Genomic DNA, 12,540 nt, shown 5'->3' with positions numbered 1-12,540 from the left:
GTTGATTGGCCACTTAGGTTGATTCCATATCTTGGCTACCATAAATAGTGCTGGGAGTGAAAATGTCTCTTGGACATACCTATTTTCTTTCTTTTGCATACACACCTAGTAATGGGATTGCTACATCAATTGGTAGTTCTATTTTTAGCTTTTATGAGAACTTCCATACCATGTTCCATAATGGCTGTACTAATTTACATTCCCACCAACAACAATATATAAGAATTATCCTTCTCCACATCTTTGCCAGCATTTGTTATTTTTAGTTTTCCTGATAATACTCACATTAATTGGGGTGAGATGAGGTCTCATTTTGGTTTTGATTTGAATTTCCCTGATAATTAGTGATGTTGGGCATTTTTTCACACACGTTGTTCATTTGTATGTCTTTTTTTGAGAAATGTTTATTCAGATCCTTTGCCCATTTTTTTACTTAGATTATTATTATTATTATTTGCTGTTGAGTTGAATTCCTTGTACATTTTGGATATTAAAACCTTACCAAATGAATAGCTTGCAAAGATTTTCTCCCATTCTACAGGTTTTCTGTTCATTCTGTTGATGGTTTTCTTGCTGTGCAGAAGCTTTTTAGTTTGATATAATCCAATTTGTCTATTTTTTCTTTTGTTGGCTGCGCTTTTGAGGTATTATCCATAAAATATTTGCCCAGAGTAAGTTGCTGAAACATTTTCCCTATGTTGTCTTCTAGTAGTTGCATAGTGTTGGGTATTACATTTAAGTCTTTAATCAATTTTGAGTTAATATTTGTATATGGTGAGAGATAGGGGCCTAGTTTTATTCTTCTGCATGTAGATATTCAGTTTTCACAGCACAATTTATTGAAGAGACTGACTTTCCCAGTGTATGTTCTTGGTGTTTTTGTTGAAAATCGGCTGGCTGTAAATACATGGGTTTATTTCTGGATTCTCTATTGTGTTCCATTGGTCTATCTGTCTGTTATTATACCTGTACCATGCTGTTTTGATTACTATAGTTGTGTAGTGTAGTTTGAAGTCACGTAGTGTGATACAGTGAGTTTTTTTCTTTTTGCTCAGGATTGGTTTGGCTATTTGGGGTGTTCCGTGGTTCCATATAAATTTCAGGATTTTTTTTTCTATTCCATGAAAGAATATCATTTCTATTTGACAGGAATTACATGGAATTGGTAGATTGCTTTGGGTAGTGTGGTCATTTTAACAATATTATTTCTTCCAATCCATGAACATGGAATGCTTTTCCGTTTTTTTTTTTTATCCTCTTCATTTTCTTTCGTATAATTTTCCTTATAGAGATTGGTTAGATTTTTTTCCTAGGTAGTGGGATTGCTTTCTTGATTTATTTTTAGCTACTTTGTTTTTGGTGTATAGGAATGCTACTGATTTTTGTATGTTGATTTTGTATTCTGCAACTTTACTGAATTTGCTTAATTTAATTTAAATCTAAGACATTTTGGTGGGATTCTTAGGCTTTTCTATAGATAGGACTATGTTATCTGCAAAGGACAATTTGACTTCCTTCTTTTTGGTTTAGATGCTATTTTTTCTCTTGTCTAACTGCTCTTGATAGGATTTCCAGTAGCATATTTAATAAGATTGGCAAGAGTACACATCCTTGTCTTATTCCAGTTCTTAGAGAAAAAGCTTTCAGCTTTTCTCCGTTCAACATGGTATTAGCTGTGGGTTTGCCATATTTGGTCTTTATTGTGTTTAGGTACATTTCTTCTATACCTAATTTATTGAGAATTTTTTTCATAAAATGATGTTGAATTTTATCAAATGCTTTTTCTGTGTCTATTGAGATGATCATATGGGTTTTGTCCTTCATTCTGTTAATGTGATGTATCTCATATGTTGATTTCCATATGTTGAGCCATCTTTGCATTCTTGAGATAAATCCACTTGAATCCACTTGAACATAGTGCATAATCTTTTCGATGTGCTGTTGGATTTTGTTTGCTAGTATTTTGTGAAGAATTTTTGCATCTATGTTCATCAGGGATATTGGCCTGTAGTTTTCTATTTTTCTTTTCTCATCTTGTTTTACTATCAGGGTAATGCTATCCTTATAGAATGTGTTTGGAAGAGTTTCCTCCTCTTCTGTTTTTTGAAACAGCTTGAAAAGAAATGGTATTAAGGTGTTTTTTTTTTCTCTAAAGTTTTGAACAATTCAGCAGTGAAACCATTTGATCCTGGACTTTTTTGTTGTTGTTGTTGTTGGCAGATGTTTACTTACAGATTCAATCTTATTACTCATTATTGGTCTGTTCAGGTTTGTTTTTTCTTCTTGGTTCAATCTTTATAGGCTGTTTGTCTTCAGGAATTCATCTGTTTCCTCTAGGTTTTCTAATTTGTTGGTGTATGGTTGTTCATAATATAATATTTTCTAATGATCCTTTGTATTTCTGTGGTATCAATTATAATGTCTCCTTTTTCATTTCTGACTTTATTTATTTGGGTTTTCTCTCTTCTTAATTAGTTTAGCTAATGGTTTGCCAATTTTGTTAAACTTTTCAGAAAAATCAACTTTTCATTTTATTAATATTTCACATTTTTAGTCTCAATTTTATTTCTTTCTGCTTTGATCTTTATTATTATTTCTTTCCTTCTACTACTTTCAGGTTTGATTTGTTCTCACTTTTCTAGTTCCTTGAGGTATATTGCTAGGTTGTTTATTGGAAATATTTCTTATGTAGGAGTTTGTTACCATATATTTCCCTCTTAATACTGCTTTTGCTGTATTCTATAGGTTTTGGAATGTTGTGTTTCTATTTTTATTTTATTTTAAGTTACAGGGCAAATGTGCAGGATGTACAGGTTTGTTACACAGGTAAATGTGTGCCATGGTGATTTGCTGCACCTATCAACCCATCACCTAGGTATTAAGCCCAGCAAGCATTAGCTATTTTTCCTAATGCTCTCCCTCCTACTGCCCCCCCACCCCAACAGGCCCCAGTATGTTGTATCCCTCTCTGTGTCTATGTGTTCACATTGTTCAGCTCTCACTTATAAGTGAGAACATATGGTGTTTTGTTTTCTATTCCTGCATTAGTTTGCTGAGGATAATGGCTTCCGGCCTCATCCATGTCCCTGCAAAGGACATGATCACCAGTGGCTCACGCCTGTAATTTCAGCTTTGGGAGGCCAAGGCGGGCAGATCACCTGAGGTCAGGAGTTTGAGACCAGCCTGGCCAACATGTTGAAACCCCATCTCTACAAAACTACAAAACTTAGCCAGGCATGATGGCGGGTGCCTGTAATCCCAACTACTATGGAGGCTGAGGCAGGAGAATAACTTGAACCCAGGAGGTGGAGGTTGCAGTGAGCTTAGATCGTACCATTGCACTCCAGCCTGGGTGACAGAGTGAGACACTGTCTCAAAAAAAAAAAAACATAAATTAAATAAAGATCTCATTCCTTTTTATGGCTGCATAGTATTCCATGGTGTATATGTACCATATTTTTTTTAATCCAGTGTATTATTGATGGGCTTTTGGGTTGATTTCATGTCTTTGCTATTGTGAATAGTGTTGCAGTGGACATATATGTGCATGTACCTTTATAACAGAATGATTTATATTATTTTGGGTATATACCCAGTAGTGAGATTACTGGGGCAAATGGTATTTCTGGTTCTAGGTCTTTGAGGAATTGCTACACTGTCTTCTACAATGATTGAACTAATTACATTCCCACCAACAGTGTAAAAGTGTTCCTATTTCTCTGCAGCTTCACCAGCATCATTGTTTCTTGACTTTTTAATAATCGCCATTGTGACTGGCATGAGATGGTATCATATTGTGGTTTTGATTTGCATTTCTCTAACGATCAGTGATGTTGAGTTTTTTTGTATGTTTGCTGACTGCATATATGGAGATTGAGGAGAATAACCCTGCACTGCCCAAGGCAACAGCAATGGCCTTCTCTGAGGCAGTGGCCATGCAATGTTTATTCTCCTCAGGACCCACCCCCAACACCCCTGTTTGCTTCTAGACCTATAACTAGACTAAAGTCCCAGCAGGCCCCTAGATGTGAGGTTCAGAGTGTGACCCATGAAGAAGTGTGCTACACTCCAAAAGAACTGCTTGAGTTTTCTAATTTAAATGAGCAGAAATCTAAAGAACAGGCATGGGAATGGATATTAAGGGTGTGGGATAATGGTGAAAGGAACATAAAGTTGTATCTGGCTGAATTTATTGCTTTGGGCCCACTAAGCAGGGATTCTGCATTTAATGTTGCTGCTTGGGGAGTTAAAAAAGATTCTACTAGCTTATTTGCTTGGTTAGCTGAAATATGGATTAAAAGATGGCCCACTGTGAGCGAGCTGGAAATGCCTGATCTTCTTTGGTTTAATGTAGAGGAAGGAATCCAAAGGCTTAGGGAGATAGGGATGCTGGAGTGGATTAGTCACTTTAGACCTACTCATCCCAGCTGGGAGGGCCCAGAAGATATACCCTTGATCAATACTTTGTGAAATAGATTTGTGAGGGCAGCACCTGCATCCTCGAAGAGCTCTATGATTGCTCCTCTCTGTATGTCAGATCTTACAGTGGGAACTGCAGTCACTCAACTATAAAATTTAAATGCAGTGGGAATAATTGGATCCCGAGGTGGCAGGGGCCAAGTGGCAGCACTCAACCATCAAAGACAAGGTGGCTGTAGCCACCATAATGAACAGCAGAGGCAAAACAGCAATCAGAATAGTCTGACTCGTGTAGAGCTCTGGCATTGGCTAATTAATCATGGTGTTCCTAGAAGTGAAATTGACAGGAAGCCTACTGCATTCTTACTTGATTTATATAAGCAAAAAACTTCCAGGTCCAGTGGACAAAATACTAATTTGATATATAAAAACAGAGAATCATGGCCCCTCAATCAGTTTCCAGACTTGAACCAGTTTACAGACCCAGAACCCTTTGAATGAAGGGGAGGTGGGGTCCCCTTGGGGAAGGACCTCACTACACTACTGACAATTCATGCTGTTAATCTTTCTCCCATTCTTCTCCAAGGAGACCTCTAGCCTTTTACCAGGGTAACTGTGCATTGGGGAAAGGGGAATAATCAGATCTTTCAGGGACTACTAGACACTGGTTCTGAGCTGACATTGATTCCAGGGGATCCAAAACGTCATTGTGGTCCTCCAGTTAAAGTAGGGGCTTATGGAGGTCAGGTAATTAATGGAGTTTTAGCTCAGGTCCAACTTACAGTGAGTCCCCGTACTCATCCTGTGGTCGTTTCCCCAGTGCCAGAATGCATAATTGGCATAGACATACGTAGCAGTGTCAGGACCCTCACATTGACTCCTTGACTGGTAGGGTGAGGGCTATTATGGTGGGAAAGGCCAAATGGAAGCCATTAGAGCTGCCTCTACCTAGAAAAATAGTAAATAGAAAACAATATCGCATCCCTGAAGGGATTGCAGAGATTAGTGCAACTATCAAGGATTTGAAGATACAGTGAGATACTCTCACTCTAGTCAGAATGGCTATCATTAAAAAGTCAAAAAATAACAGATGTTGGCGATGTTGTGGAGTAAAAGGAATGCTTATACACTGTTGATGGGAGCATAAATTAGTTCCACCATTGTGGAAGACAGTGTGCCAATTCCTTAAAGACCTAAAAACAGAAATATCACTCAACTCGGCAGTTCCATTACAGGGTATATACTCAATGTAATATAAATAGTTCTATCATAAAGACACATGCACGCTTATGTTCATTGCAACACTATTCACAAACGCAAAGACATGGTATCAGCCTAAATGCTCATCAATGGTAAAATGGATAAAGAAAATATGTTACATATACACCATGAAATACTATGCAGCCATAAAAAAGAATGAGATCATGTCCTTTGCAGGAACATGGATGGAGCTTGGAGGCCGTTATCCTTAGCAAACTAACTCGGAACAGAAAACCAAATACTGCATGTTCTCACTTATAAGTGGGAGCTAAATGATGAGAACACGTGGACACATAGAGGGGAACAACACACACTGGGGCCTATCAGAGAGTGAAGGTTGGGAGGAGGGGGAGGATCAGGAAAAATAACTAATGGGTACTAGGTTTAATATGTGAGTGGCAAAATAATCTGTACAACAAACTCTCATGACACAAGTTTACCTATATAACTTATATTACCTATATATACCTATATAGGTATATATAACCTATATTACCCATATATAACAAACCTGCACATGTACTCATGAACTTAAAAGTTAAAAAAAGCATGCCCTGTAAGGTAAAGGAAATACCAAATATTGAACATGTTGATTATCATTTGTTAATCAGCTCTGATCAGCAATTACTGAGATATTTGGTTGATACAAAGTTTTATCCCTCAATTTGTTGGTAAAATAGGGATGATAGCTCAAACAGTGACTTTAAGGATTAAATGAATTCTCTTATGTAATGTGGATAGAGCATTTACTAGCATCTAGTAAGTACTCAATACATGGCACCTACTTAAATAAATAAATAAAAGTAAAATTAACGAAAAAAAAATTAAAAATTCAAATTAAAATACTGCAATTTCTCAACCTTCAGGTTATAAAAATCGAGAAAAAAATTTTTTAATAACAACCATTGATGGGAGGGATGTGGGTAAACAAACACTACCACAACAGCAAATCCGTAAATTGGCCCAAAAGTTTTAGAAATTAAGATGTGTATGTGTTTGTGCATGTGTATCTTAAAATTTATATTTGTTATTTATATTTTATAATCTGATAAAGTTATTCCTATGAATTAATCCTGGGAAAATAATTACATAAATTTAGAAAAATGCCCCGTAAGGATATTCATCACAATATTATTTGTTATTGCAAAACAATTAGAAACAACCCAAGTTATATCAGTGGAGTTTTGATTAAATAAATTATAGTTTATATGTTTAATGATATACTGTGTCATCATTAAAAGAGATAAAGCAGAATTTTAGTCTTTATCATGTAAAAGATTATATTGTATAACATGTAGGGAGAATCATAAAGCAGATCACAGAACAGTATGTTTCTACAGATGTGAAGTAGGCATATCATATATATAGGAAATCTTTGGAGGATTAAACACCAAGTTCTTTTTTTTTTTTCTTTTTTTGAGATGGCATTTCGCTCTTGTTGCCCAGGCTGGAGTGTAGGCGGGAGTGCAGTGGCGCTATCTCAGCTCACTGCAACTTCTGCCTCCTGGGTTCAAGCAATTCTCCTGCCTCAGCCTCCCAACTAGCTGGGATTACAGGTGCCTGCCATCATGCCCGGCTAATTTTTGTATTTTTAGTAGAGATGGGGTTTCACCATGTTGGCCAGCATGGTCTCGAACTCCTGACCTCAGGTGATCTACCTGCCTTGGCCTCCCAAAGCGCTGGGATAACAGGTGTGAGCCACCATGCCTGGTCATCAAATTCTTAAGAGGAGTTAACTCTGATGAGGTTTTTGGCGAGGTGAAGGAATAATTGGATTTTTATTTCCCACTTGAAAGAATAATATTTTCTGAATGTTTCCACTATCAGGTATAATATTTCTGAAACATTTAAAGATAGGTATATTTATATTTGAGAGCACAAAGAGAGAAACTCCCAAGGAAATACATCTTTCTCACTTGTTCAGGAAACCCCTCGGTGTTGGAGGACAGGTGGAACACAGGAAAGGAGGTGGCAATGCCACACAGGAGGCAGTGCCAGGGCCTGGGATCTTTGGGGGTCATAGACAAGCGTTAGATGCTCACGGCGTAGATGGAGTGGTGGAAATGGTGGTGGTAATGCTCTCAAAATGTTTGTGATGTGTTCAGACCCAGGGAAAAGCTCATTCAGACTATTATGATCAGAGGTCATTAAATGTGAGGAACCGTGGATAGAAAATCTTGTCCCAGTCCCTTATGGTACAGGTGGACACAAGCCCAACCATGGTAAGGAACTTTCTAAGATCACAGAGCAGTGGATGAGTAGGAAAGATGTGATTACAACCCGTGTCCGTGATTTTCATTCACAAGAACTTTGCCCTTAAGGGAAGCTCAAGTTCTTTAACGTTAAAGTGTCTGGACACCCAAGAGCATCAGGTAAGAGACATACTTCTCTCTTCCCATTCTCTCATTGCATCATTTCCTTCATTACTTCCATCCTTCCTTCTCACCACTTTTGCTCATCACCCTGTCCCATCCCTCTCGATATGCTCATTTCATCTTCATTGCTCCGCTCCAATCCTTTCCTACCTCCCACTCTCACGTCTTGTCTTCACATCCTTATCTCAGCCCATCCTTCCAGTCAACCCCAAGAGGAAATCACAGAGAAGCCAAGGTTCAGGTGCACCCATGGACAGTTTTAGGGATGAACAGCAGAGGGACAGTAGTGTTGCTAGGACGCAGTAAACAGTCTTCCTAGAGGGGCTGGAGAGAATCAGGAATTAATGGGCTGAAACCTGGATAGACATCAAGATGAGGAAATGCTCTGGGTTGCAGCAGTATTGATGTATTAATAAAATAAAGTTAGAAGGAGGTGTCACTCCCAGGGACTGCATTTATGGATGTGTATTTTCAGGCTAGAAGGTTTGGGATAGAAAAGTAAGACTTTGGAGGAGAATGTTGTTTTGGGTATTCTACAATAAAATTCTGAGGACCTAGTTGGAACATAAACGCTTACTCTTTCAAAAAGTATCATATGTGTCAGGAAGATGATTTATCAAATAAGACAGAAAGATACCGCAGGGGATGGAGATAGAACATTCCCTTTTTGATCTTAAGGTATATCACGTACGTATTAACATGGTTTTTATTTAGTAGCTCTTTCCTTCTCTAGACCCCACCTGTTTCCTGATCATCCCATGGGATTCCCGTGTGGTATTAAAGCGAGGGAACTGATTTTATGGGAGGTGAAAGGTGAGCAGTAGCATGAAATGATTCCTGGCACTGGGCCCACGGTTCAAAATACCTTTCCACACTCTGATCTGGAGGGAGTCTCACATCCCTCTGGAAGGAAACTTTGCAGGGATATTCTTGGTTACCTAGGCTGGGATGAAGTGGCCCTTTCCTGTAGGACATTGCTGCTCAGGCATAAAGTGCTGCCAAGATTTCAGCTCTACCGAGAAAGCGGGCACAGCCCAAAGCAAGGTAGCAACTTGCCCAGGAGGCCTGGTTGGCAGAAGCTAACTTCACGTCTTCCTGTCTTACTAGCTTTTTTCTATAGAGTGTATCACCATGTGGTATACTATATATGATGCTTATTTATTTATTTAGCCTACCTTTATAGCATGTGATGTGCTTGAGTGCAGAGACTTTTGTCCGTTTTGCTCACCAATGCCCTAGAAGATTGTTTGGATCATAGAAGTAATTTAATAAATATTTGTCGAATGAATAAATGAATGAATTATATAGGGTTTCCTTGTAGGCCAAACACATAACACCACTCCTCAGGCATCAGGAGATAGAAATAATGGTTATAAACAAGGTTTGTTGGTTACTATCTTCTCGGGAAATTTTCCTTGGTCCAGAAAAGGCAGGAAAAGAGGTCATCTCTCAGGTCAGTGATTGCTTCCCCACAAGTAGCTGACACAGAGCGTCCTGAACATCAGTATTTCTGAGGCTGTAGATAAGTGGGTTCAGCATGGGGTTGATCACAGTCATGAAAACCCCAACCCCCTTATCCTTGTCTGAAGATTCCACTGAACCCAGCCTCATGTAGCTGAAGACACCTGTCCCATAGAAGATGCCCACCACAGTGAGGTGGGAGCCACATGTGGAGAAGGCCTTCTTTCTACCCTCAGCAGAGCGGATTTGCAGCACAGCAGCTACCACATGGGCATAGGACACGCTGATGAAGACCAAGGGCGCCACAGCCATGACGGCTGCTGCTACAAAGAGCAGCAGCTCATTGAGTTGGGTGCTGGAGCAGGAGAGCTGGAAGAGCTGTGGGAGGTCACAGTAGAAGTGATTGATCACACTGGGGCCACAGAAGTTGAGGGTAGTTAAGGCAATAGTGTGGGTCAGTGCATTGGTGAAAGCACAAATCCAGGACACAGCCACCAACATCCTCTGTACTCTCTGATTCATGCGGGTGCTGTAAGTGAGGGGCCGGCAGATGGCCAGGAATCGGTCATAGGCCATGGCGGTCAGCAGGAAGCAGTCCATCCCAGCCAGAAGGTGGAAGAAGAAGAGCTGGGAGAGGCAGGCGTCATAGGAAATTGTGGACTTGTGGGACAAGAGACAACCCAACATTGCAGGAACAGTGACAGTGACACATCCGACATCCAGCACTGATACGTTCCCCAGGAAGAAGTACATGGGGGTGTGGAGTTTGGGCTCCACCAAGATGGCTGCCAGGATGCTGAGGTTGCCCCCAGTTGTGACCAGATAGGCAAAGAGGAGGAGCACAAAGATCACAGACTGCATCTCTTCTGTTTGCACTAGGCCCAGTAGAATGAACTCAGCAACAGCTGTCCTGTTGGTCCCAGCTTCTGGCTCCATGAGTTTCTGTAAGGACATGTCCCAGCAGGGGAGGTATCAGTTCACTCAGTTCACATTAACATTTTAAACCATTTATGTTCAAAGCCCCGTGGCGAGTCCCCAGGCCGTCCCTCACTCCTCCAACACCTCAATGCCTTTACCTTGCTCTTGGTTGAGATGCCGAATGCCACCACCACCTTGTCCCTCTCATCCTCTGCTAGCTGAAAAGGTCAGAATACTTGGGAAAATAAGCTAAGATAAAAGATCTAATTTATAACATGAGGATTATAGTTAATAAAGTGTATTGTATTCAAGATTTTTGCTAAATGAGTAGATTACAGTTGCTCTTGCCGGAAGGGGGAAAATGGGTAACTGTGTGAGATGATGGATATGTTAATTTGTTTCACTATACTAATCATTTTACTGTCTACGTGTATCTCGTAACTTCATGTGGTGAACCTTAAATATACGCAATAAAATTTGTTAAAAAAAAGGCAAAAGACTTCCTTTTTGAATATAGTGAGATTAAGATAGAATTTTCCCCGGGCGCAGTGGCTCACGCCTGTAATCCCAGCACTTTGGGAGGCCAAGGCGGGCGGATCACGAGATCAGGAGATTGAGACCATCCTGGCTAACACAGCGAAACCCCATCTCTACTAAAAATACAAAAAAAATTAGCCGGGCTTGGTGGCAGGCGCCTGTAGTCCCAGCTACTCGGGAGGCTGAGGCGGGAGAATGGTGTGAACCCAGGAGGTGGAGCTTGCAGTGAGCCGAGAATTCGCCACTGCACTCCAGCCTGGGCGACAGAGTGAGACTCCGTCTCAAAAAAAAAAAAAAAAAAAAAAAGATAGAATTTTCCCATTTTTCTCTGAGGGATCAACCCAAACTAATAAGCAGATTACATTTTAATAATTTATTTATTTTTAATTGATGAATAATAATTGTGCATATTTATGGGGTACAGTGTGATATTGATTGGCATATGCTTTGTAAAATGATTAAATCAAGGTAATTAACATAGCCATCCCTTCACCAACTCATTTTTGTGGTGAGAATGTTAAAATATATCCTTTTATACAAACTGGATGACATTATGCTAAGTGAAATAAACTAGACACAGAAAGATAAATACTTGACAATTTCACTTACATGTGGAATCTAAAAAGTCAATGTCATAGAATCAGAGACCAATAAGCAGACTTCAAAATAGAAAAATTCATGAGAGTTTCAGAGAAACTAGAAAATATTGAAACTGTTGCCTAGGTTTCAAGGCTTCTGGAAATAGTGAAGATCAAGTGAAGGTATGCCAGGAATCAGAGAGAAGATACTCATGATTCTGAATGTCAGAAAGACCAGCCCAGCACATTTCTTCAATGAGAGGGACCACACTATGAAGTGTCAATTCAACACTCCTTGTTCAATGAATTGCTAGTGTTATTATTGTTACTTAAATCCTTACACTGGACTTTGACTAACAAGTTAATTTAAAATTATTTTTTCTGTGTACATTGTCAGCTACTCCCCTCTAAAACCAAAGTTGTAATCATGCCCTGTGGGTTGGTTGCTGCCAGGTGCAGTTAGGGTTCTACATTGCACAGACACTGGTCTTCTACTTGTCCTTCATTCAGGCATGGTAGATTGACTAATGACTCTAAGGCTATGTCTTCAAATGAAGAAGGCATGTACTTGGAAAGCCATACTGAATTATGTCAAACTCTGAATCAAAAAAATATCAATGTCTTTATTGACTAGAGACAAGTAGGGCTTGAGCTTCCTTAAGAGCAATGTCATACCCTTGTATCTGAAATCAGAAGACGGGAAGGGGTTGGAGTCTGATAACTCTAACAGAAAGGGAAGCATGATGATTGCCTGAACTGGGGCAGTGAAATTCAGGGCCAGGAGCGGTTAAGAAAATCATATCTCAGAAATCAGAGTGCTGTAGTAGTATGGTTGATGTGACTGCTTTGGGGGATGGTCACCAAAATATTCTTTAAAATCCCTTGTTTATAAAAGTGGAAATGGTTGGTGGCGTGGTCTTCTTTGGTCTCAGTTTGGATCTGAGAAGCAGAGGAGGCAGGACTGAATGAGAAGCCACCCAGGCAAGCTGATT

At 39.6% G+C, this 12,540-nt stretch overlaps 2 protein-coding genes across 10 annotated transcripts in view; one reads left to right on the top strand and one right to left on the bottom strand.

The window, feature by feature from the left end:
- The window catches only part of SPATA22 (spermatogenesis associated 22), a 411,549-nt gene that overhangs the window by 81,397 nt on the left and 317,612 nt on the right, over window positions 1-12,540 (top strand). The gene's annotated exons all lie outside the window — the stretch shown is intronic.
- Window positions 4,635-11,729, bottom strand: LOC100973249 (olfactory receptor 3A3). The gene has a single exon (XM_034941288.3). The coding sequence runs from the start codon at window positions 10,467-10,469 to the stop codon at window positions 9,504-9,506; it is 966 nt and encodes a 321-aa protein (XP_034797179.3). The 5' UTR covers window positions 10,470-11,729; the 3' UTR covers window positions 4,635-9,503.

Source organism: Pan paniscus, chromosome 19, assembly GCF_029289425.2.
Source record: "Pan paniscus chromosome 19, NHGRI_mPanPan1-v2.0_pri, whole genome shotgun sequence".
In the NCBI taxonomy this organism is placed as follows: Eukaryota; Metazoa; Chordata; class Mammalia; order Primates; family Hominidae; genus Pan; species Pan paniscus.
The sequence above is the reverse complement of the archived record's forward strand: the minus strand, read 5'-3'. Positions and strand labels throughout refer to the sequence as shown.

Coding starts and splice junctions, on each gene's coding strand:
- LOC100973249 (XM_034941288.3), bottom strand. CDS start 10,469: ATGTCCTTACAGAAACTCATGGAGCCAGAAGCTGGGACCAACAGGACA.